The sequence below is a fragment of the Schistocerca cancellata genome, chromosome 12, assembly GCF_023864275.1.
Source record: "Schistocerca cancellata isolate TAMUIC-IGC-003103 chromosome 12, iqSchCanc2.1, whole genome shotgun sequence".
In the NCBI taxonomy this organism is placed as follows: domain Eukaryota; kingdom Metazoa; phylum Arthropoda; class Insecta; order Orthoptera; family Acrididae; genus Schistocerca; species Schistocerca cancellata.
This window is the reverse complement of record NC_064637.1, coordinates 30,759,658-30,786,855: the sequence shown is the minus strand read 5'-3', so window position 1 is coordinate 30,786,855 and position 27,198 is coordinate 30,759,658. Positions and strand designations below refer to the sequence as shown.

The 27,198-nt window shown below is 39.8% G+C and overlaps 1 protein-coding gene across 1 annotated transcript in view; it reads left to right on the top strand.

The window, feature by feature from the left end:
- LOC126109417 (intermembrane lipid transfer protein Vps13) overlaps nucleotides 1–24,985 on the top strand; it is a 443,304-nt gene extending 418,319 nt beyond the window's left edge. Inside the window, exons 58-62 of the mRNA XM_049914452.1 lie at nucleotides 1,292–1,461; nucleotides 6,383–6,497; nucleotides 12,067–12,195; nucleotides 12,334–12,492; nucleotides 23,845–24,985. Coding sequence (XP_049770409.1) covers nucleotides 1,292–1,461; nucleotides 6,383–6,497; nucleotides 12,067–12,195; nucleotides 12,334–12,492; nucleotides 23,845–23,883 — 612 coding nt within the window. The 3' untranslated portion in view covers nucleotides 23,884–24,985. The remainder of the gene's footprint in view (nucleotides 1–1,291; nucleotides 1,462–6,382; nucleotides 6,498–12,066; nucleotides 12,196–12,333; nucleotides 12,493–23,844) is intronic.
- The last annotated feature ends 2,213 nt before the right edge of the window (nucleotides 24,986–27,198 follow it).

Below are 27,198 nucleotides of genomic sequence, written 5' to 3'. Positions count from 1 at the left end.
AGTATTCAAGCAGTGGGCGAACAAGTGTACTGTAACCTACTTCCTTTGTTTTCGGATTGCATTTCCTTAGGATTCTTCCAATGAATCTGTCTGGCATCTGCTTTATCGACAATCAACATTATATGATCATTCCATTTTAAATCACTCCTAATGCGTATTCCCAGATAATTTATGGTATTAACTGCTTCCAGTTGCTGACCTGCTATTTTGTAGCTAAATGATAAAGGATCTATCTTTCTGTATATTCGCAGCACATTACACTTGTCTACGTTGAGATTCAATTGCCATTCCCTGCACCATGCGTCAATTCGCTGCAGATCCTCCTGCATTTCAGTACAATTTTCCATTGTTACAACCTCTCGATACACTACAGCATCATCCGCAAAAAGCCTCAGTGAACTTCCGATGTCATCCACCAGGTCATTTATGTATATTGTGAATAGCAACGGTCCTATGACACTCCCCTGCGGCACACCTGAAATCACTCTTACTTCAGAAGACTTCTCTCCATTGAGATGACATGCTGCGTCCTGTTATCTAGGAACTCTTCAATCCAATCACACAATTGGTCTGACAGTCCATATGCTCTTACCTTGTTCATTAAACGACTGCGGGGAACTGTATCGAACGCCTTGCGGAAGTCAAGAAACACAACATCTACCTGTGAACCCGTGTCTATGGCCCTCTGAGTCTCGTGGACGAATAGCGCGAGCTGGGTTTCACATGACCGTCTTTTTCGAAACCCATGCTGATTCCTACAGAGTAGATTTCTAGTCTCCAGAAAAGTCATTATACACTAACACAATACGTGTTCCAAAATTCTACAACTGATCGACGTTAGAGATATAGGTCTATAGTTCTGCACATCTGTTCGACGTCCCTTCTTGAAAACGGGGATGACCTGTGCCCTTTTCCAATCCTTTGGAACGCTACGCTTTTCTAGAGACCTACGGTACGCCGCTGCAAGAAGGGGGGCAAGTTCCTTCGCGTACTCTGTGTAAAATCGAACTGGTATCCCATCAGGTCCAGAGGCCTTTTCTCTTTTGACCGAATTTAATTGTTTCTCTATCCCTCTGTCGTCTATTTCGATATCTACCATTTTGTCATCTGTGCGACAATCTAGAGAAGGAACTACAGTGCAGTCTTCCTCTGTGCATGAAGGACAAAGGTTTCTTTTATTGTGCTCTGAAAGAAATAAGATGATATCTTTTTCTGGCTGTGTAATGCCAATCGTGGTCTTACTTGACAGACTGTATCAGTGTAAGATAAAACAATTGCTTTCCTTTTGCAGGGTGTAGTTGATGGAGTGACCGGTGTGTTTACCAAACCCATCTCAGGAGCCAGGGAGGAAGGCGTAGAAGGTTTCTTCAAGGGTGTCGGCAAGGGCATGGTCGGCCTGGTCACGAGACCCACGGCCGGTGTCATCGACTTTGCCAGTGGCTCACTAGATGCTGTCAAGCGGTGAGTGTGTGTCCTAGGCAGTTCTGGTCACTTCATAACATATCCACTGCCAAGTTTAAAGTTCATTTCCGATAGGTGTGGATCTAGAGCTCAGTTGTGGGGAGGGGAGGGTAGCAGTTTTTGACTTAATCTCCCACCACTAACACCCTCTAACCTGCAAATAAACAAATAAAAGAGTGAGTGTGTGTGTGTGTGTGTGTGTGTGTGTGTGTGTGTGTGTGTGTGTGTGTGTGTGTGTGTGTCACACTACATTTAATGTCCTAGGATTATGACAGTGACAACAAAAATTTATAATGATAACATAAAATCATAACAATCATTGGCTAGTACAGTGAGTCTACTGTCTGGAGGGGGTGGGGGGGAGAGTCACAACCACATGACATCCCCTGCCCCTTGGACTATTTATTTGTAATGCTACTGATACAGAAAGCTGGAATTGTTAATTATATTGTACTTTCTCAATGTAGCAAAAAAGAAAAAGTCTGTGTTATTGCATCAAGTGGTGATGTTGAAGGTGAATGACATATGTGGTGTTCATCATATGTCAACACAGCTGTTTGACAGTCTGTTATAAAAATTTCTTCCAGAAGAAAATGGACTATGATCTGTTGCTCTTTTATTACATAAATTTTATGTGGTAATCATCTCTTTTTCTTGTATCATAGTTATCAATTTCACTATTGGTTATACTATGTTCCATATTTTCTTTTACAAGCAGTATAGTTCTGAGAACATACAATGAATACATGCTAATATGTTATACGTAATGAATTATTCTCTAGAGGACTGATGTCTACTAATATTAGCTATTATGCTAATGGTTTTTTTCTGTGCTCTGAAAGCCCTATCCATGTATACCATTGGTGCCCCACCCCAAATCTCGATACCATACTGTAGGTGGGAGTTTATGATTCCGAAATAGATTTGTCTTAAGACAGGTGGCGCTATTATGCTAGAAAGGTGTTTTAGCAGGTAGGTGCTACAGGAGATTTTTTTACACATATAGCTGATGTGCTCCTTCCCTGTAAGATGTTCATCTGTTGTAGTACCCAGGAATCTGTGTTTATCAGTTGTTTCAACTGATAAGTCTGGCTAAGTATCCACTTTTCTTGATTTATAATTTGGCAGAAAATCCATTAGAATTATCTTATCCTTATTTAGTGCCTTTTCTTTTTGGTGAGTTGTTCTATAATGAGGCTAATGTTTTCTGTATTGTTTTGCACTGCTAACTGTTTTGTAGAATCCCAGCTTAAAAAGAGATATGTCTGCATTATTTACAAGGTTTGAATTTTGTGGAATTATTATATCATTGATGTACACAATAAGCAAAAACGACCCAATAATGATTCTCTGAGGGACTCCACAGTTAATAATTTTATAAGATGATTTTACTGTTTGTGTATATCCCCCACTTGTATGATGCAGCTCAACACATGGTCTCCTGTCAGCAAGGCAGGATCTTAACAAATCTAATGCCACTCCTCTGACTCCGTAAGTTTCTAATTTATGTAGAAGAATGGAATGATTTATAGAGTCAGAGGCCTTGGATAGGCCTGAAAAGGTGCCAATAACTTTGTTTCCATAATCAAGTTTATCCAATATACTGCATTCTGTCAGGAATTCAGCTGAGATGTCATCCCAGCCATTGGTGTATTTGATTTTAAGTTGTAAATGCTTTTCAACTAACTTGAGAAATTCTATGACCTGACTGAAATCAAGAGTCCACAAACATCCACAAGTTCCATTCACAATTTTGAAATAATTCAGAGTCCCCCATGCTCATAGAGCAAATTGTGGACACACGAGCTGCATAATATCTTACCACAGTGCCAACCCGCTGCAGATGAAACCACCTCCTCCCCCTCCCCTCCTCCCCTTTCTCCTCCTCTTTCCCTCCCCATCTCCATCTACCCCCCCCCCCTCCTCATCAAAATTTGAAATAAATGTACAAAATAATTATTTATTATGAAAACTCTCAGATATATGATCTAAATACCATATTGTGTGTTGCAGAGTGCTTGAAAATGGCTTTTGAGCCGAAATAGGCCTATAGCCAATGAAAATAAAGTCACAATCATAACAACTGCTACACAAAACAGTATTTTAGCTTATTGTACACATAATGTCCTTACAAGTTACGTAAGGACATGCATGTATTTACATGTAGAATTGTGTCAAATGTTCAAGAACGTTTGGAGACACACAATTTTGAACAAATGAAACATTTACATTTTTATTTATATGTATGATGTATAAACACACGAGGTGCGACAATAAAGTAATGAGACTGATTTTCTTTGCAAGATGTGGCAACCCTGCAGGCTTGTGGAGGCACAATATCTTTGACCATGGTCTATAAGCTGCTTCTAGTCCAAGCAGCACATCGATGCAACTGCTCAGACGTGAGTTGTGCTGTAATAAGTTAACACGTGTTTGTGTCTCTTGCCACGGAAATGGAACTGCACAATATTGTGCAATGGTATGCCATTTCTTTTTGCATTAAATTGGGTGAAAACATTATGACAATTTACAGTAAGCTTCAGAAGGCTTTTAGAGAGGAGGTTATGCCAAGAGCTCAAGTTTTTTGTTGGCATAAAATGTTTAGTGAAGGCAGAATGAATGTTGAAGATGAAGACCGCAGTGGACGACCACCAACTTCCAATTCCAAGGGAATTGTTCATAAAGAGTAGGTGCCTCCTGAACAAACAGTTAACCAATATTACCGTATTTACTCGAATCTAAGCCACACTTTTTTTCCGTTTTTGTGATCCAAAAAACTGCCTGTGGCTTAGAATCGAGAGCAAAGTAAGCGGAAGTTCTGAAAAATTTGGTAGTTGCCGCCACAACTAACTTCTGCCGTCGAATATATGTAGCGCTACACAGGCATGCTTTGCAGGCACAAAGATAAGTACTGGTGCCAAAACCTCTGCGTCAGTAAATAAATTTAAAAAAAAATGTGGAAGACGAGCTTTTTTTGCCGCCCTGAGTTTCGACCACTGCATTTTCATACATTATCCAACAAAGTAAATACAAATTCCGTATTGTTCATCTTCGAATGTAGCAGCATTTCAATGTACTACGAAAATCCGACTGGCAAGACTGTTTGGGATGTTTGTCAATATGGCCAATCTATGATCTGAATTTTTTCCTACCTGTGAGAAGAGATGGTTGCTAATAGGAACTTTTATGAATTGTGAATCACATGCAGTATTCTCTTCACCATAAGAATAATTCGAATATAAACATTTTACTATGTATGTGTTTCGTGTTTGCTGCTATCTCATTTAAATCCTGTCTGCCTAATAAACTACAAAACTAGAGTGAGACAACAGCAGACGCGGAAGAATATACATGTCATGTAATGTTTATATTTGTATTATTCGTGTGCCTAATAGTGATACAGTCAGAAATGAAGCACGGCAATTGACTAGATTTTTAAATCTAAGATGGCTCTGTGCAGAATGTAATGTACTAAAGAGGCATCTGCAAAGATTTTGAAACGGAGAAAAATTTTCGCTAAACTCTCGTTTAGAACATCATCTATCATACGTAGTCTATTATTTGGTTCTTGTTGATCATTATCAAAGAAAGCAGCAGTGTAAGTAACAAAAAATAGCAGTCTCTTGCCATTGTTTCGCTAATGAGACGATTCCTCTCCTTTTTTTTTTTAAATTGTAAGCGGCGGTAGTGCGCACAAAAGCAAGCCATGCCGCGAGCTTCAGAATGCAACAAACAATGCATGACACAGTACAGTAATGCATTTTCAGCTTGGAGTGACGTAAACACCTATAACAAAGAGAACGGCACTTATCAGATCAAAGCAAAATAAGCAATCGATTCAAACCAGATGAAGCACGTGAAAAAGGAAGGGTATCTGTATAAATACGGACGGAGCGCCTGACGCATAGCAATGGCTACCTGGTAAAGCTTAATTTCTAAACTTAAGACTCGAACCGAACTACTGTAGCTGTATCGTCATTCATTCAGCCTAAATTGTGTCTCATGTTACAATGGACCAACTTTGTTTCGATTTGGAGGTGCGGCCTAAAACTTTTTTCTCCCCTTGAATTTCGAGTCTCATATTCCAGGTGCGGCTTAGATTCGGGAAAATTTCTTTCCCTCAGTTTCGAGTCTCATTTTTCGGGTGCGGCTTAGATTTGAGTGAATACGGTACTACAGAGAAATTTTAGAATTACTTCATAAGAGTTCTTCACGTCCATGCCATCATACCTGATAATTGGATTCTGCATCACGATAATGCGCCATCCCGTACTGCTCTGTCAGTACAGCAATTTTTAACCTCAAAACAAGTTTCAGTACAACCACAGCCAGATATCCCTCTGTGCGAATTTTTTCTGTTTCCAAGAGTCAAAACGGCGGTCAAGGGACACCATTTTCAAGCAATACAAGATGTCCAAAAAACTGTGATGAGCGTCTTGGAGGATATTACAGAGGATGAGTTCCAGAAATGTTACCATCAGTAGCAGAAGCGCTGGAAAAGGTGTGTGCAATCAGAAGGGAACTACTTTGAAGGAGACAACACTAAACTTGACTAAAACGATAAGCAACATTTTTTTTCACATCAGACCCACTACTTTATTGTCACATCTCGTATGATGCAACATTTTATAAATCCATCCAGCCACTTTGTGACCTCTTGATTCATGCACAATTTCAATACTTCAACTAATACTTAAATGCATATATTTTGCCACATCTGATACTCATGTCAAAGCACACTTCACTCACATATTTATAACCTACAAATATAAATAAATATTCATAAAAAAATGGAAAATCCAGGATGGAATAATGACATATTATGTAAAGGGTACATTGCTATTTGTGTATCTGTGGAAAAATTAAGTTGTTTGTAACATTTTGTAATGTCATAGTGTTGACACATTTTCCCACATTGCAGTGTCACCGAAGTGGGTGACGAGGTGCTGAGGTTACGCCCGCCGCGCTTCTTCCGGCCGGACGGCCTGCTGCGGCCGTACATCCGTGAGGAGGCAGAGGGCAATAAGCTACTGCAGGCAAGTTCCACCCGTCCGTACCCTGTGTGTTGCTATCGTTAAGGAAACCTGTGTAGGGATCGGTGGTTACTGGCAGCTGCCCTCTCTAATGTGAATACTGGATAAAAGTCTGGCAACATAATATTTCTTAACATTTATAAAGGCTCTCAATTTACATGTGTTCAACAAATGGAAACATGTTTGTTTGTGACGATTGTGTGTATTGTGTCTATTTTCCTGGAAAAAAGAGGTTTCTCTGTATGCAGAAAAATAGTATTGAACTTCCCAGAAACCACAGAATTTGGAGATTAAAAGGGTTATCGATACATCAGATAAAGAAGTAAAGTGAGGAGCTATAGTAGCTGAGAATGAAAGTGTCAATTCTGAAGCACGATAATTGGAGACATTATTATGCTGTGAAGTTGACAATCCATGTAATAGCAGTGACTGACAAGAAAACCACGTGGCAATCGGGTTTTTCTAATGTTATATATTTATGCTGCATGAAGTTCAGAACTCAAATAGCAATTTCCCCAAAACACTTCAGTGCAACTATCAATAATTCCCGAGAAAATTGACTTCTAAAATTTTCGACTGTCTTTAATTCACTAAATTTAGGGCAATACAGGCCATACTGAATAGTTGTGTGTTCGACCCATCTAGCACCAAATACCATTTATAGAAAGCCTCGTGTTCTCTTTCTGTCTAAACTATTTATCATCCAAATTTCCTCCCATACTTGGCAACACTATGGACAAATACCTTCAGAAAAGGCTACCTAACACTTGTATTTGATGTTAACAAATTTCTCTTCTTCAGAAACTCTTTCCTTCCCATTGGCAGTCTACATTTTATATCCTCTCTACTTCAGCTATAAATTTCCTGGTCTGATTCTCTCAGCATCATCTGATCTAGTTTGACTGAATTCATTTATCCTTGTTTTGCTTTTCTTGATGTTCATAACATATCTTCCTTTAAAGACACTATCTGCTCTGTTCAACTGCTCTTTAAAGTCCTTTGCTGTCTCTGACAATTGCTATGTCATGGGCAAACCTCAGTTTTTTTATTTCTTCTTCCTGAATTTTAGTTTCTTCTCCATATTTTTCACTGGTTTCCTTTACTGCCTGTTGAGTGTATAGACTGAATGACTTCGGGGATAGGATACAACCCTGTCTCACTCCCTTCTCAATCTCGCTTCTCTTTTATACCCCTCAACTCTGATAGCTGCCGTCTGGTTTCTGTATAAGTTGTAAGTAGCCTTTTGCTCCCTGTATGTGTTCCCTGCTACACTATGTGATCAAAATTATCTGGACACCTGGCTGAAAATGACTTACAAATCTGTGGCACCCTCCATCGGTAATGCTGGAATTCAGTATGGTGTTGGCCCACCCTTACCCACACTGGACTCGCATTCGGGAGGACGACGGTTCAATCCCGCGTCCGGCCATCCTGATTTAGGTTTTCCGTGATTTCCCTAAATCACTCCAGGCAAATGCCGGGATGGTTCCTCTGAAAGGGCACGGCTGACTTCCTTCCCCGTCCTTCCCTAATCCGATGAGACCGATGACCACGCTGTCTGGTCTCCTTCTCCAAACCAACCAACCAACCACCCTTACCCTTGATGACAGCTTCCACTCACACGCATATGTTCACTCTGCTGCTGGAAGCTTTCTTTGGGAATGGCAGCCCATTCTTCACGGAGTGCTGCACTGAGGAGAGCTATCGACGTCGGTCGGTAAGGCCTGGCATGAAGTCAGTGCTCCAAAACATCCCAAATCTGTAGCATTCAGGTCAGGACTTTGCGCAGGCCAGTCGATTGCAATGATTTTATTGTCATGTAACCACTCTGACACAGACCATGCAGCATGAACAGGTGCTCGATGGTGTTGAAAGATGCAATTGCCATCCACGAATTGCTCTTCAACAGTGGGAAGCAAGAAGGTGCTTAAAACATCAGTGTAGGCCTGTGCTGTGATAGTCCCACGCAAAACAACAAGGGGTGCAAGTCCCCTTCATGAAAAGCATGATCACACCATAACACCACCACCGCCTCCGAATTTTACTGTTGGCACTACACACACTGCGAGATGATGTTCACCGGGAATTCGCCATACAATGTTTATGCTCCTTACACCAAGCGAGGCATCGTTTGGCATTTACTGGCGTTAATTTGTGGCTTATCACCAGCAACTCAGCCATGAAATCAAAGTTTTATCGCCTAACTGTCATAGTACTTGCAGTGGATCCTGATGCGGTTTGGAATTCCTGTGTGGTGGTCTGGATAGATGTCTGCCTATTACAAATTATGACCCTCTTCAACTGTCGGCGGTCTCTCTGTCAACAGACGAGGTCGGCCTGTACACTTTTGTGCTGTACGTGTCCCTCACATTTCCACGTCACTATCACATCGGAAACAGTGGACCTAGGGATTTTTAGGAGTGCAGAAATCTCGCGTACAGACGTATGACACAAGTGACATCCAATAACCTGATCACATTCGTGAGTTCCTTGGATCGCCCCATTCTGTTCTCTCACGATGTCTAATGACTACTGAGGTCACTTTTGATCACACAGTGTATCTTCAGAATTTCAAAGAGAGTATCTAGTCAACATGAGTCATGAGGGTTCCACCTCACGTTCCCTGGCCTCCCCTGATGTCAGGCCATTAAGACTTCTTTTGCCGGGTGTATGTTGAGAAACGTGTGTATTTAACGTAAGACAGTGACAGCGTTATCCTTTCTTCACAAAGCAATGAAACAATTGGAACTGTTGACACTGCAATACTCATTCGTACGTAGGCAGAACTCTCTATTTGCTCCTGTGTTTTGTGAGTGATGAGTGAAGCATACATTCAAATTAAGGCTTAACAGAAAGAAATGTTGAGAGCTGGTAAACATTTCACAAGAAGTCCTAATGTTCTATGTGTAATAGTTTCCAGGGTATGATTTTTTAAAACTGATATTGGGTATTTATGCACACCTGCACAATTGCCCTGATAGCTGGCACCTGACTGAGCCGACTGTGGCACTAGTTTCCACGTTTTATTTAGTTTTTAGTGTTCCATACCTCACTTGGTAAAAACAAAACCCTTATGGGATCACGTTGTTGTCTGTCTCTCGGACTGGTTTTCAGCTTCTACTCTACCACAGTTTTGACATTAAACCTACATCTACATCTACGTGGATACTCTGCAAGTCACATTCGAGTGCCTGGCAGAGGGTTCATCGAACCACCTCCACAGTTCTCTATTATTCCAGTCTCGTATAAAACATGGAAAGAATGAACACACACATCTTTCCATATGATCTCTGATTTCCCTTATTTTATTGTGGTGATTGTTCCTCCCTATGTAGGTCGGTGTCAACAAAATATTTTTGCATTTGGCGGAGAAAGTTGATGATTGGAATTTTGTGAGAAGAGTCCGTCACAGCGAAAAATGCCTTTCTTTTAATGATTTCCAGCCCAAATCGTGTATCATTTCTCTGAAACTCTCTCCCATATTTCGTGATAATACAAAACTTGCTGCCTTTCTTTGAACTTTTTTGATGTACTCGGTGAGCCCTGTGTAGTAAGGATCCCACAACACGCAGCATATCCTGAAAGAGGACGGACAAGCATAGTGTAGGCAGTCTCCATAGTAAGTCTGTTACATTTTCTAAGATCTTTGTTGTTTTGGGTGAAAGCTGATACAGTATAAGATTTTTAATTGTCTTTTGAACCATGTTTCTTATATTGTGGCAACTGATAAAGCTTTCACAAAACAAGACGACAAGTAAGCAGTATTTGTCTACATTCTTAATAAATTTGAACTGATTCACAAAAGTCTCAAATATTGAAGAGACATTCATAAAAAACTCAATTTTTTTTAATGTAAAATAAAAAAAAGCTAGATCATACAAGTTTAAAGTATAGAAATGGCGAGCTTCAAAAACCTCCCAGAAGAACATGTTTTTTATATGTAACTCCAAACAAAGTGAGATTTTTTCAAACTGTTATGACTTATCTTAGGTGTAGGTCCGATGCACCGGTGGCGCAAATTTGAGCCGCCAGTCTCGCTTCAGTCCGGAGTTATATAAGGGTGACTGTTTTTGCATGTAAAATCGTAATGATACACATATGCCGGCTGAACATTAATTTTTGCCCAATTAAAATATTTTGCAAAACAAATTAATTAGTTTGCCCAATTTGCCTGGGTACCACCCCATCTCCATTAATCAGAACACTGTTAATATACCGTAACATAGCTACACTAAGACATCTTTGAATGGCTATACAAATGGCAAATGGCCATTGGCCTAGGTTAAACCAAAAACTTTTCACCCCATGTTCGTAACTCAAATAGCAAGAGAGTGCCAAGACACATCCCCCCCCCCCTCAAACTACGATTCTGTGTGTGGCCTTATCGGACATATTTTTACAGTGCTTTCGCACTGTAACAATTAGGTTTGTACAGCACCTTCTGTGCACGAGTCGTGCTCACACTTGGCCAACTTTTATTATAGGCTTCAGCCTGAGGTGTCGCATATGCTATCATTAGCAGTTTTCACCTTATTTCTAAGTCATCGTCAGATTATTTGAATATATTACACAGTAACTCAACAATATAATAAAAAAATTACGAAGTTCTCTGTACATTTCCCTAACTCTGCATTCATTTCCATGTGCTTTGCCATGACAGTAATTGTATGTGACTGCATTTGTGGTACAGAGTTATTCTCCCTCTTAGCTAAGTTGGTAAGACCTGCAGTTGTAAAAGAATGGCCTGTAGTGGTAGTGTCTTGTCCTGTTTTATCCTGAATGGTGCCATATTTTCTGAGAATTATTCATTTTGTCCATACCATCAACATAATTTTCCTCCTCCTTTGAAATATATCAGACAATTCGGGAAGGACACCTGTTTCTCTTGATGGTACATCCACAACTGTTGGTATTCGTCATCAACAGTAAAATCCACTACAGTTTTAAAAATTATTTGTTTCTAAAAAGGAAAGCACAACCAGTTTATGGACCTGTGTCCCATCTTAAGGTGCATCTGTGCAAAGATTCACTAATTTGCTATGCAAATTAAAATAGCATTGCATGTCCCAATGCCCGTGCTAGCAATCATTTGACACACATTTCTCTTCACGGGACATTGGCAACTATTATTATTTGTAACCGTTGATAAAATATGGACATACTGTGCAGATTTTGAGTCGCTAATTAGGGAATGTTTTTGCTGAGACACCTGAAGGTGGGACACAGGTCCTGCAACTGGTTTGTTGTTTCCTTTTTTACAACCTTAGCAAATTTTTATAATTGATGACTTCTGGAAAGCTGAGATATGTTTTCAGTCTTGTGTTCTTCCTGTGTGCTCAATATCTCAGCTACGCAATGAGACATTACTTTTACTCTTTCCATTATTTGTATTCGACTCAGTACTTTCCAGTATTATGTCAGTAACAATTTAACTCAAATTTATGACAATAGTTAGGTGTATCCTGATTTGTCTGTGAGTGCTGTCTTGTTCTGCCCTTTCATGAGGTGAAAATTATTTGTTCACATGTCAAAATGAAAACTGTCTGATGTTTACACTCTCTGTGTGTTCCAGGAAGTGGAAAAAAATAAATACGCATCAACTGATACCTATGTCGCCCACATGACTATCGAGAAAGATGTCGTCCTTCTGACAGATAAAAGGATAATGTACATAGTGCACGACCTATTTGGAGCGTGGCAGGTAAATAGCTAATCATTTAATTTTGTTTTATTTTCCACTTGCACTTATTTTTCAGTGCTCACTATAAATTTTACATGCTGCATGCCGGATTGAAGTTGACATTATGCATCATCTAACGTAAAGTAAATGGCCTTCCAGGTTGAATGGGGATACCCTTGGGAGATCTTGGCAGAACCACGGCTCATCGAGAAGGGTCTTTTGATATGCTCTGTCGGAGCTCATAAGAGGCTCCGCACGTTTTTCAGCTCGAGGGACAGTGGGAAGATGCTGCTCATCAAGGACCCCGAGCGGCGGCAGGTGAGTGCTCCGCTCATCGAAAGTATGAGTTGTGTTTTTTAAATAAGTATTGTTTCAATAATATGAGGGCTGTTCTAAAAGTATCCAACCTTATTTTTTATTGTTGAAACCAACAATGGTATCAGTGCCCACACGCTCTCTGTCTGTTGGCATACACAGACCGTAAGCCCGATTTTTTTTATTTTTTTTATTTTATTTTTTTATTTGTTTTATTTTTTTTTTTTTTATTTTTTTATTTTTTTTTTTTCCACGACTGCAGAAACGGCCAGCTGTTGGCTAGCTGTCGACAAGTAAATGTGCGGTAGTGTTAGTCGTTCGATCTTCTATTGTGGAAAAAAGTGGAACAAAATTGTTGCACCAAATTTTGTTTAAGCTTGGCGATTCTGAAGTTCGACCGGACCGCAAGATTTGACAAGTGTTTGGGGAGGAAGCAGTGGGTACCATACACATAAAGAGTGGTGCAACTGCTTCAAAGATGGTGCTCACCAGTGAAGAGTGATGCGTATTTAGGTAGGCCCTCAACACGTGCAAATGGAGTTGTTACTGGTCGTGTAAGGACTCTGGTAATTCAGGGTAGATGAATCACAATCAGGGAACTTGCATAAAAGGTTAAAATTAGTAGTAGATCCATTCATTCCATTTTAACAAAATATTTGGACGTCGGGAGGATCTCGGCAAAATTTGTGGCAAAGTTGCGATCGACTGAGCAGAAGCAACATCATTCGAGAGATTGCACAGGACGTGTTGGACGCTGTGAACAGCACTCCCAACTTTCTTAACACAGTGAACACTGATGATGATTCCTGGGTTTATGGGTACGACCCAGAAACAAATCTCCACTAATTTCAATGGAAGCATCCATTATTCCCAAGACACAAAAAAGCGAGGCAGGTCTGTGGCAGTGTGAAAGTAACGCGACAGTTTTTTTTTTTTTTTTTTTTTTTTTCCCCATTGACGTTGTCCATCACGAGTACATCCCAGAAGGTATTGACGTCAATAAGGAGTATTATCAAAAGTTTCAGTGCCACCTTTGTGAAGCAGTGAGATGCAAATGGCCACACTAGAGGGCAGCAGGCTGTTGGGACCTTCACCATTGTAATGTACCCACTCGTCATTCTCAATTCTTTTAGAGTTTTTTGCTCAAACGCAAAATGGCTGTGTTCTACAGCCTCCCTGTTCCGTGACCTAGCTCAGAGTGATTGCTAGCTTTTCCATAACCTGAAAAAGACTGAAAGGGACCAGATTTCAGAACAGGGAAGACATTGCGCAGAATTAGATGGCGCAGCTGTGCCCCTTACTGAAAAAGGCTTTCTGGTGATACTTCGGGCAGTGGCAGCAGCATCGAGAGAGGTGTGTAGAGGCTGCAAGGGATTACTTCGAATGTGACTAGTGTCAAAGAGTTGTATATGATTAAAAACTGATTTTATAAATATAAGCTGGATGCTTTTTGGGCACCCCTCATAAACACGTGAAGTGAATTTGTAAAACAATTTTATTGTTACATGACAGCCTACATGTTTAAAGCAACTTTGAACATCATTTCCATTAATATATAGTTGATATTCCTGAGACATATTGAGTCTCACTTCTATCTATGATAATGATGTAGGCTGAAGCAATGAATTAAAATTTGTACCAGTGCCAGGATTCAAATTTGGGTCTTCTGCTTACTAAGCAGATACTCTATCCATTTGGCAATACTGATGTGAGTTTAGAAGGGGAATAGCAATGGGTGGAATTTGTATCGGTGAGGGGAGAAGACTGTGGTCGCTCGTGTAGCTGTGGTATTGTAGTGCCACTGTGGCATAACAAATAGTGCACATGCCTTACATTATTTCCACTAATGTTACAGCACTTAGCTCATCAGACGAAATATAAATCACTCCATAAACGAGCATAAAAATTCGAGTATGTAGATGGTGGAGAATTGCTACCTTGTGCTTATGTGGCCCTCCACTGCTGGTAAAGTCGTGGTAATAAGAGGCTATTGCTGTAAAACATTTTCAAAAACAAATATATTTAATTACTGTCACCCTCCATATACTCCCCTTCTATATCCTTACAATGATCCATTGAGAGAAACAGTGCTGAATGTCTTCCTCTGTGAGCTCCTTCATTGTGCGTGCCGCCTTCTCTTTCACTACTTCAGCTGACTGAAATCGTGTTCCTTTTAGTGCACATTTGACCTTGGGGAATAGATGAAAGGCACTTGGTGCTAGGTTAGGCAAACAAGGAGGGCAGCCTAATGCTGAGTTGCTGCACTTCACTAAAAACCTCTTAACAGACAATTTGGTGTGAGCCGGTGTGTTGTTGTGATGCAGTCGAGCAAGTACTTCAAGACAGTAATGTTGATTAGTAGTTTGACCTCGAGGAACCTAGTGTAGATAAAAATATACTGCTTTTAATCTCAATTTGATTCTTAGAGTTTTTTCAGTCTTGGTGAATGGATTGGCACTTAGTTTATGGATAATAACAGAAAAACAAAGATTCATCATGTTATCCCTCTTTGCAAGAAATTAGGATAATTCAGTGGTATCGAAAGAGTCAGTTCGAGTACTTTCATGAGCTTCTTTTTGTTTGATTGTGAGAATTTTCAGCACCACTTCCTCATCTTAAATTGGATATGTAAAATATGCCTTACGCATTCTGTGTAAATATCTACAGTTTCTGCAGTCGATCGAAAACTTAACCGACAGTCATAATGAATAAGATTACCTACTTTTTCATTTTATATCTATTTTTGATGTTGAAGAGTGTTGTGAGTGTGTGTTACGTTCAGTGTCTTCTGAGCCATCTTGGAAACCACTCAGAAACTCACTTACGTGATAAGTCTTCACCATACACTTCTTTTAACTACAGATAGGTTTCAATCGCAGTATTTGCAAGCTTCATGTGAAACTTCATGGCAGTTTGTTACTCTGTTATTACACTTATCATGTTTTTGGCAAAACAAAATAGCAGTTCTTACACAAACGTAGTCTACAGCCACACTGATTTCTCTACAGGCATCAGAGATGCCGCATTCCGTGGAGAAAGCTTCACACTTCACAGCTATTGGTCATTCAATATGGACACATGTGTACCTGTTCTTTTGCAGTATCTATTCCATTATTTTATTGCCACATCTCATATGCAGAGATGCTACAGAATGGCAGAAATGAGCTGTGGTGTTTGGATGTGCTCCTAACCACACCATGAATAAAGTTGCTAATTTTGATGGTATGTCAACACAAACTGTCCAGTGTGTCTACAAGAAAAAATGTATCACTTGCAGACATATAACACTGTGTAAGATCCCTGGTCAAAAAAAGCTCCTAATCTACAAGGACTAGAGACAAATGTTTATGCTTTGTCAGTGATACTTGGTTTCAAACAGGTGTGAAATTCCTGCTGTCAGTGAATACATCTCCATCTCAAATAGTTCTCACGTGTACATTGTGAAAGCAGCTTCATGCAGCGGACATTTGAAGTCAGTGTGATGACCAAGGGAAATGCATAAATTCATCACCGTGCTCACAAAAATGAGTTCTGGATGAAGAGAGCAGTGTGAATAGGTGCCCTGTCATCACGGAACATGGTGTGGAGATTGGGGAACAAACATTTTACCGTGTGGTGGGCCAGATTGGCCAAAATGGTCACACAACCCTTAGCAATAATGTGACCTTTTGCAGAGAAACTGTGGACCTGTGGAGTACCACACTACGCCTGCCCAAATAGTGACCGATCTCTCGGGACGAACACTCGGCCAGACGTCAGAAACACTGTGAAACGAGACTTGCCAAACCAAACGATATTTTTCTATTACTCCGTAATCCAGATTTTATGGTTGTGGTAGCACATTATCCTGTTACGGGCATTTCCTTCACTGATTAATGGTTTTGGAATTCCAGCTTACCCTGCAGTTTCTATTTTACGAAGCTTCCTTTGTGTTATGACGGTGTCTGGCAGCTATCGTCATCCTCTAGTATTTTGTCACAGTCCTCTTTACTGACCATCCTTACAATCACTCGACATGTGTGCACTTTCATCCACACTGCAGCTTAGCAGGTGATGTTTCCTGTATGCAAAATAATTCATTGATGGGATTAATCTGCAAATACCAGACACTCCAACTTCCTTAGTTATGGAAGCACTGACCATATGAACACAACAATTTGCCCACTTTTGAATTCATTTAGCTCTAACACAGTGCACTCGCAACTACGCAGAACACTGTTCTGACCGTGAATGACACTTACTGAGAACATTACACAGGTGATGTTTGAGGTCAAATACGACAGAGCAACCTGCAGGCTTGGCTAGCATAAGTATTTATGGTCAGGTGCGCATTTATTGTGGTGTTTACATATTTTTGTCCATCCCCTGTACCTCGTAAAAGGCTAGTGTTCACAGCAGCACGTAAAGCTGCAGTACTACTGTGGGTCAAACAACAGAGAAACTGACAGCAGCTGACTGGAGGTGTATGCGAGGGTGGTTTGAAAAGTTCTCAGAACGGAATAGGAAAAAAGTACTTATATCACTGAAACTTTTTTTTATTTTACAATGAAGTCTCCTTGTAGATTAATGCACTCGGCCCAACGGTGTTCCAGTGCCTCGATCCCATCTCGAAAATGAGTTTCCTCCAGGCCTGCCAAATAGTTGTCAAATCCAGCTGTCAGTTCTTCTCTTGAAGTGGATCTTCATCCACCGAGAAAAATTTTCAGTTTTGGGAAGAGGTGGAAGTCTGATGGAGCCATATCAGGTGAATAAGGCGGGTGTGGCAACAATTCGTTCCTTAGTTTGTGTAATTTTGCCATAGCAACGGCACGTGTTTTTGATTCAGTGTCAACAGTCGCAGCACCCATCTTGCAGATAATTTTTTCATTTCTAATTCTTCAGTTAAAATGTGATAAACCATTTTGGATGACATCTGGCAAGCACGAGCAATTTTATGCACTTTCAATTGGCAACCATCCGTGACCATTTTGTGCACTTTTGCAGTGATTTATGGAGTAGTGACATATCTCGGCTGACCACTGTGCATATCACCGTCTAAGCTGTCCCGACCAAATTTTAATTCATCTGTCCAATTGGCAACAGTCGAACAGGAAGGAGCGGAGCAGAGACCCCCAGTGTATTGTGGAAATCAGCACGAATGTCCTTTGCTTTCACACCTTTCTTTACGAAATACTTTATCAGTGCTAAAATCTCGATTTATTTTCTTCCCTCACCCCATCTCTGCAATCCCTGAGCAGGAACAACAGAACCGTGTCACTGCCACAGCAGCTCTCTTCTGAGAGCACTGACGTGCTACATGTTTACAGGTAAGAGTCCAATGAATATCACATGAACAACTTGTTGAGCTAACGCTGACCTCTTGTGGTGATTCAGAGAACTTTTCAAACCACCCTCACAGTATCGGCCAACGAGAAACGATTTTGCTACTTTTCAAATGGTGCGACGTGTGAAGTGCACTGATGGCCCAGTGCAGGCATTTAATGTAAAGAGTACGGAGGAAGTACACTCGTAATTCCATCTGAACAGATCTTGGAAATCGCACGGGTACCGACCAGTCACTGTTATAATCCTCAGCCGATAGGTGGCCCTGGATACAGATAGGGAGGCGCGTGTGGTCAGCACACCACTCCTCCAGTCATTGTCCGTTTTTGTGACCGAAGCCACAGCTTCTCCTAGTTTGCCCTCACAAGGACTGAGTGCACCCAACTTTCCAACGGCGTGTGGCAGACACTGATACCAGAAAAATTGGATAATTTATTCAAGAGAAAGGGCTTCGCAAATTGAGCAAGCTCAAAAAATGCCTCTGAGCACTATGGGACTTAACATGTATGGTCATCAGTCCCCTAGAACTTAGAACTGCTTAAACCTAACTAACCTAAGGACATCACACAACACCCAGTCATCACGAGGCAGAGAAAATCCCTGACCCCACTGGGAATCGAACCCGGGAACCTGGGAGTGGGAAGCGAGAACGCTACCGCACGACCACGAGCTGCGGACATTGAGTAAGTCTGTAACATGTTTGTCAACCTGTGCCCTTTTGCAAGCAGTTGTTCAGCTCTGCATTGATTGATAGAGGTGCAGCCCCTCCCGCCAGAGGTTCAAGTCAGTCCTCGTGTGTGTGTGTGTGTGTGTGTGTGTGTGTGTGTGTGTGTGTGTGTGTTTTGTTTTGTTTTGTTCTTAGCATAAATTAGTTTAAGGGGGGTAGGACGTCAAATGGGCCGACTTGGAGCAGGAGAGTCACCACAGAACATTTTGATTTCTACTGTCTATACTTTTACAAATAAATTCATAAAACTTTGTCACAATGACCAGGAAGGATTGAGGACTCACTCTCATCGCAGTCGAAGTTCAGAAACATAGCAAAATACCTTTTTTTTACATGTGGAATTTCATCATCTTTTCACTTATTACTGGCTGCATTTGTTGCTATAGGTACACTTTTCTTCCTAAGTATGAGAGATTCTTCAATGAATTTTTCATAACATACAAACAGTAGTTACAGGTGTATGAAACTCTAGAATTTTCCAAATCTATTAAAAAACTGTGGAAAAAATTGAGATAATTAACTGTAAAACTTGAATTTTTGTAAACATGAAGTTTAAAACGTAACAGTTCATTCATTTTTTCATAAATTAAATAACTTCTAGAGTTTCATACACCTGTAACTATGGTTTGTATGCTGTGCGAAAGTCATCAAAATATCTCTCTTACTTAGGAAGAAAAGTGTACCTATATCAACAAATGCAGCCAGTAATAAGTGAAAAAAATGATGAAATTTCACATGTAAAAAAAATGTGTTTTGTTATGTTTTTGAGCTTCCACTGCTATGAGTATGAATCCTGATGCTTCCTGGTCATGCTGTTAACGTTTTATGAATTTATTTGTAAAAGTATAGGCAGAGGAAATTAAAATGTCCTGTGGTGCCTCTCCTGCTCCAAGTCGGCCTGTTTGACGTCCTACCCCCCTTAAGTAGTGTGTAAGTCTAGGGACTGACGACCTTAGCTGTTTAGTCCCTTAGGAATTCTCACACATTTGATTAATAGAGTTGTTAGATATCCTCCTGAGGGATGTTGTACTGAAATCTGTCCAACTGATGCATTAGATCATCAAAATCCATAATGCTCCAAACGTTCTCAGTCGGGAGGGAGAATCTGATGACCTTGCTGGCAAAGGTAGGATTTGATAAGCACAGAGACAAACAGTAGAAACTCTCGCTGTGTGCGGGTGGGCATTATCTTGCAGAAATGTGAGTCCGGGATGGCTCGTCTCGAAGGGCAACAAAACTGGGCGTAGAATATTGTCGACATACCGCTCTTCTGTAAAGGTTCCGTCGATGACGACAGATTAATAGGTAGAGGAGTACCCGTTCTGTGGCCTGTATATTCCCCTGACCTCAATCCAGTGGATTATTGTCTCTGGCGGCACCTTAAAGAACTGGTCTATGCAGCAGACCATCTAGATGCAGAAACTCTTCATAACCTGTGAAAGCATTTAAAATGGTCGGCGATTGTTTGATAGGGTCTAACAGCCAATTCAATGAGTGCATGCATTTTTAAAAGCAAAAGGTGGACATTTCGATTATTTATTATTAGCTTATATGTTGCCGAGCTCCAGTCACCTAAATTGTATACGTTGATTAATAACTCAAAAATGAAGGATTTTCAGACGTAAAGGATGTATCACAATTAATGGTGTAAACACATGCAGTTGAAGGTATGTGATACTAGTAGCAAAGAATCTTAGGTATATAGGTCTGCAAACAACCCATTTGCAAGATTATTGTGACTTTGTGGCCACTAGGTACCACTAACTTGATTCTGTGTAATCATCAACCAGGTTATGAAAAGGTAAGAATACTGTACAACATGAAGAAAAGTTATTAGAGACAGTTTAGTTGAAGTAAAAGTGTGTGGAATGAACACGACTACTCGTAGTTAAAGGTGGTGTTCAGTGTTGTCCTTCTGCTCGGATGCAGGCCGGCAACCATCCCCACAAAGAATTTAAAATCCTTTCAAACGCATCTGGATCACTTTGAAATTCTTGACAAGCATTAACAAGTATCTACTCCAATACTTCAACTGTGTTAACCAAGTGGCAGTCACTGTACCCTTAAGGTGGCTCCAAACACAGAAATATGTGGGGTTCACAGAAGGTGATCTTAGAGACCACAGTACAGGTTCTCCTCACCCAATCACATCTTTGGCCATATCAGTGCATTAGTCATCTCACCGTAGCAGCAAAATGCGCTGGTGCTCCATTATACATGTACCACATCATCTGACGTCACTCTAAGGAAACATCCTCAAATACTTTTGCAAGATGACATCACAGAAATTGAAAGTAATTCTAAGCCGGCCGAGCGGTTCTAGGCACTTCAGTCTGGAACCGCGTGACCGCTATGGTCGCAGGTTCGAATCCTGCCTCGGGCGTGGGTGTGTGTGATATCCTTAGGTTAGTTAGGTTTAATTAGTTCTAAGTTCTAGGCGACTGATGACCTCAGAAGTTAAGTCGCATAGTGCTCAGAGCCATTTGAACCATTTTTGAAAGTAATTCTATGCATTGAGATTGTTTGGTAGCATTCAAGGCCTGAGAGTCATGCACGGGGTTGGAGACCAGATGACTCCAAACTTGAAGTTGTGATAATGGAACACAACTATCATGAGCGAATCCTACTTCAGCTGTTTTTGTCAAATGTGGGATTGCATACAGAATGTTGTTGCATCCACTGACAGGACGGTAATGCCTTCTTGTCGGGACTCCTGTAGAATGTGTCACTGTTTCCAGCTGTTTACAAGCACAGATGTAATGTGTGCAGACCTTCCCACTCCCACTGCATGTGCGAAGCTAACAGTTTCTCGGAGATGTTGATGCACCCTCGTAAACATAAGACTCTTGGGGTGCCTTCGAGCAGAATATGCGTCTCGGTGCAAGCGTGCAGTCTCCCTTGCATTGCTGTTAGCCCTACCATATGTGAAATGCATATCTACATATTCCTCATTACTATAATTTTCCACGTTACCAGCAACATGTATGATGCAACTGTCGCTCGGTAGACAGCTGTCGTGAGTGCCACTCTGACTATGTACTGTACTGTCATATCCATTCTGTTTACAGTTCCACATCTCAAACATGGAAACAAAGACCACACCACAGATCAGCATGTGATGTTCACACAAAATCTTGTCAGTAATGACTGGTAATAATGAAGTCACAATTATATTGCAAATGGTTCATTTTAACAAAGAGATAGAGGGGCTGGCCAGTACGTACCTCAGCTCAGTACAGCCGATAGATACACATAAAACAGAACCGAAAATTTACATTCCTAGCTTTCGGAACAAGTGTTCCTTCATCAGGGAGGAGAGAGGGGAAAGAAAGGGAAGAAGGGAAAGGAGATTCAGTTACTCACAACCCAGGCTATGAAGCAACAGGGAAAGGAAAATAGGGAGGGTAGCAAGGATGGAGGCATGCCTCCATCCTTGCTACCCTCCCTATTTTCCTTTCCCTGTTGCTTCATAGCCTGGGTTGTGAGTAACTGAATCTCCTTTCCCTTCTTCCCTTTCTTTCCCCTCTCTCCTCCCTGATGAAGGAACACTTGTTCCGAAAGCTAGGAATGTAAATTTTCGGTTCTGTTTTATGTGTATCTATCAGCTGTACTGAGCTGAGGTAAGTACTGGCCAGCCCCTCTATCTCTTTGTTAGTATTTGTTTCACATTTTTATATGAGATTTTCCATTAATCATTTAAATGGTTCATTTTTGCAGACCTAAGGAACCGGGTTGCCATAGTTAGTAAAACTATTTGTTGAAACCCTGTACTCGCAAATGCTCTTACTTCCAACTGGGGACATTATTGGGTCTGGAGATGGTGTTCCACAGTATTAATGTGATATATGTGTGGGTGACCAAATTTGTTTGTTCAGTGTGTTTATCATACTGCAAAACTGGCTCCTGAATTCCATTTTCAAAAAAATCCACCATCTGGTTTGGCAAGTATTGCTAAATGCCATTGTCATGGAACCTGGTCTCTGAATCATTTTTTTTATTTTTTTTTTTTTATTTTTTATGCAGGAACTAGTGGTAATCACTAGGCACCAGATGAGGTTGTAGATTATCAAGTTGTTCCCAGTTGTATAAGCAATGAGGTCTTGTGTTTGTTCAGCTGTATGTAGACAGGCAGTGTCGTGAACCAAAATAAATCTCCCTATTGAGCTTTCCATATCAAGTGTTTTGACTGCTCCATACATATTACATAATGTCGTACAATATTGAATTAATTATGTTAGCCTGTGGAAAAAAATCCATGAGCAACCATATCCCATCACAAAGCAGTGTGTGCATAATTTTTTTGCACTTCAGTTGTTCGATTGAAATCCACTTTTATTGGTGATCTTGAAATCCTTCATTCTATGAGTTACTGTCTGGATTCTGGTTTAATATGAGCCATCTATATTTCATTTCCAGCTACAGCTGGATTTAAACATTCAACGCCTTTATTACTATGCTGCTCAAGAAAATACAGAGTATTGACTACTTGATCACTTTTGTGTACCTCATCCAGCATTTTCAGAACAGTATGTATACAACTTCTGGTAGTTCAGGTGTTCGGTAAGAATTTCGTAAAGAAAAATTTTCGAGTTTTGGAAATTCTTGAGATGAGGACAGAATCGTAAAGTGTCTGTTTTCTCAAACTTTTGCACGAACTTTCTGCACCGAACCATCAGTGATGACAGATTGTAGCCCATGTTGCACTTCATCATGAACATTGGAACACTTTAAGCCATTTTCTTAGCATTCGATTACTTGTAGCATTTTCTCCACACATTTCACTATACTCGGAGAAACATCTGCCGAATGGTGTTGGAGGATAGCTAACACTTGCAAGCACTCAGTTTGCATCATTGTCTGCAGCATTGCAGTGGCCATATTTAGATACAGTACTTACATAAAAAAACACACATTTTAACCTGCATCTCGGTGTAAATATGCTTTTAACCTGCCCAATATCTGGGTTCCTGGTTCTTGCCAGTGTACAGCAGTGGCTGACAAAGAAACTCCACAATGTAGGGAACTAAAATTTTGTCACCTTCAACATTTTAGAATTCTTATTTTTACTTTTCTCTTCTTGCATATAGTTTGTAGCCATGTTTTTGTTTATTTGTTGTCTAATAAACTCTTGCATCACTGTAATTGTATCAGTCAGTTTTTTAGATTTCTGTAGAAGATTGGTTTCTAAAATTTTCAGAGACTGAACAATTTTAATTCCTTAAGACTTTGTTTCATGTATTAATAAATATTGTAACTGTATTAGACTTACTGTATTGTAATTAGTCATTCAATATTTCTGTTTTTAGTGGCTGTTTAATAAAATAACAGAAATGATAAAGAAGTGAAAATAATCTCTGGTGGGCTGAAGGCTGCAACGTCTTCCTGTCGCTGCTCACATTACGAGGGAATGCGAGCAAGAATTGCCGTGTCTCAGCCACTGTTCCTTTTGCTTTATATTAACAGTACAAATGCTAACTTAACAAAGCAATTATGCTTAAATTTTCTCTGAAAAGTATTCCAGCTTTTTAGGAAATGTCTGAAATGTGTAAATGAGGTCACTTATTTTGGCTCTGGTAGTGTTTAGCTGCCTTTTGGCAAATGTTTATGCAACAATGTGCAATGTGTTCATTTTATTTTTTGGAAAAGGGCTGGTGTGACATGTGGAGAGAGAGAGAGAGAGAGAGAGAGAGAGAGAGAGAGAGAGAGAGAGAGAGAGAGAGAGTATTGGTTGCAGTTTTTATGCATGGTTGTTGCAGATTGAAATATGCTGACTAGGGGAATGAAATAATAATGGAAGTGATTGTTTGACATTGTTACTTAAGAGGAACTATTTACTGTTCATTGTTAGTTGTTGACTGATATGAGAAATGTTAAATCATATTGTGCTGGACTATTCGGTTGCATTACAACATACCAGGGAACAATGGGGCACAAGAGTGTCAATTTGTTTCTTTTATCTACAAATTTATTTATTCATTGTTGCCTTTTGTGATCCAGATGCTTACAATGTTTAACCAAAGTGTCTGAATCAGGTAGTTTCTTCACACACCAAAGTTTAATATTTTGGTACTGTTTGTTTTGTTACTGAGAGTATGTATGTAGTCATATTTTTGAGAGTGCTTAGCTTTTTAAAACAATGTTTGCACAAGTCACCCGGAAAAAAGACTAGAATATATCTTTATTTTTTAAGTGTTCTTTACACTTTTTGATACTGAGCCTTTTTACAGCATACTAGAAATCTGTAGTACTTAATTTATAGCATCCACTCTCATGTAGTCATCCTAAGTTTAATTGCACTGTCTATGTGGAGGAATGTGTGTCAACGTTTGTTTGCTTTTTGGATGACAGGGATTTCTGTGGAACATTGCATAAAGAACACAAATTAAATGCTTTTGTTGTATTCAGTATGGTTGCAATGAAGGACATTAAAGAACAGTTCAGAAACAAGTGGTACTCTGTGTATTTAAATATGTTCTCTCCCTTTCCATAACCCATTACATCTGTTACTTTGAACATTATACTATCTAGAGTAATAGTACTTTTAACTCCTTCCTTTTGAAACCATGTATAGACTGATTATGGTAGCGCCTTTTACATTTAAATTAATGTTTACATTACTCCACAGTAATGATCATGAGAGACAGCAATACCAGCTGTCAGCAAAATTTGATGGCAGCCTTTTAGGTTTTTTACAAAAATAATGTCATCAACATTTTTTTGTACAAATTATTTCATTGTTTCTCAAAATATTCGTCTTTAAAATTTACACACTTTGCTCATCACTAGAACAGGTTCTGGAAACTTTTTTTTCTGTTCTAATGTTGGAACCTCAAAAACATGACTTAGGAAGGACTCAACATCTTGAGGTGATGTAAATACTTACCAAGCTGTTTTTTTTTTTCTTACAAGGACAAAAAGAAGTCAAATCGGGGTAATTCAAGTGACTACGGGTGGTAAGACAGTATTTAGAGGAAAAACAATCAAATACATCAACTTTTGGATGTGGTGACATCATAATTAAGAATTTTGTGATGGTCCTGGTTGCTTTTTCTGATTTTTATCATCAACTTGTGGCAATCAGATTGTTTTACACCATTTGGCAGTGACTGTCTTTATATCGTCAGAAACAAAGGTCTCATCATCTCCAGTGTAACAAAAGTAACAAGCCAAATTTTCTTAGAAGTGTTTCAGGAACAAACAACTTAAATTTCCAGTTTCTTGGAACCCCTGAAGAATTGACTGCTGCACAGTTTCCATCACAGACAAATATATCTAAGTTTTGTCTTGTGTTTCAATGTTGTATAGAGATTCTTTATCTCCTCAGTCAAATTATTTTAGCATTTCCTTACACCAATTGAAGAGAACCTGTTTTTGAGATCTTTTTTACAGCTAAATGTTCATGCAAAATTGTATAGACAGCAGCCTTCGGTGTGCAAAAATGGTTCATCGTCCGCCTACGTGAAAATCGTCACTGACAGAAGTGAGATGGTGATGTTCTGCAAAATGATTCCAAACAGACATTTCCATTATTGCAAGCTGAACATGTCAATCAAATGCATTTCCACGGAGTGAGTCCTTTATTGAAATTGTAGAAAGTCAAACCATGAAACTGTTCATATGAAATTTCCAGTTTTATAACATTGCTTCTTCAAACACACACTGTAGACAAACTGCTAGGGTTAATTCCAAGCTGCCATTGTTTTGACAATAGCGAATGACAGATTTTTCTTGAAGCAACTGCAGTTTCACTTTCAATAGTGCCTTCAAGAAACAATTTGTAAATGTGTCATTTACAACACACTGTTGTCAATCAGCTTCATCCTCAGCCAGTAGGATGTATCATGAATGTGGCATCAGTGCAACTAGATGCACACTCTGCCACGTGCTTGTCACTACGACCTCCTCCTGGGAAGGATCTGTAATATATGACTTGGACAGAATTAATATGAATTGACACAAAATTATTAATTGAAAAGGCATTGTTCATAGATTTCTACTAATAGAACAAATGTTGCTGGCCATTAAAACTAAACAAGCAACAGGATAACAAATACTAAAATTTTACTTCTTGCCTTTACGCAGTAGGATACAGAATCAGTCCATGCTCAACAATTCACAGTACCAATATGTAAAAAAAAAAAAAGAAATGTGAAAGTGCAATTTCTCAGGGTATTGTATCTCAGATTATACTGATCACAGAGATAAGGGGGCAAGTGTTTTTGATAGCCTATGGTCTAGCGACCATTTTCTACCTATTGGAAGAAAGGGCGTGCTGTAGTGGACCTACAGTACTGGATCAAAATATGAACATTACACACTTCCTCAAGCCCAGGCAAAATGAGCAAATCTGTTAGTTTGTTCTACATTAGGTGTAGACTTTAGGCAGCTTATAAAAGCGCCATTTGTTCATCAACGTTTTCTGACAAAACACTGAGAAACACATGATTTTAGGGCATGAAAAGTGGAAATTGTGAGGATGGGCACTTCTACAATTACTGTTCATGGCTCACTGTCAAAATCTTTACCATACATTCTTAAAATGGTATTCTCAGGGAACTTTGAACCTTTTTTTCATTATCATTATTCATCACCAAGAACCAGAGGTTCAAATTTACCATACTTCAGCTCATAAAACGTGCACATAACATCTGGTCCCAGCC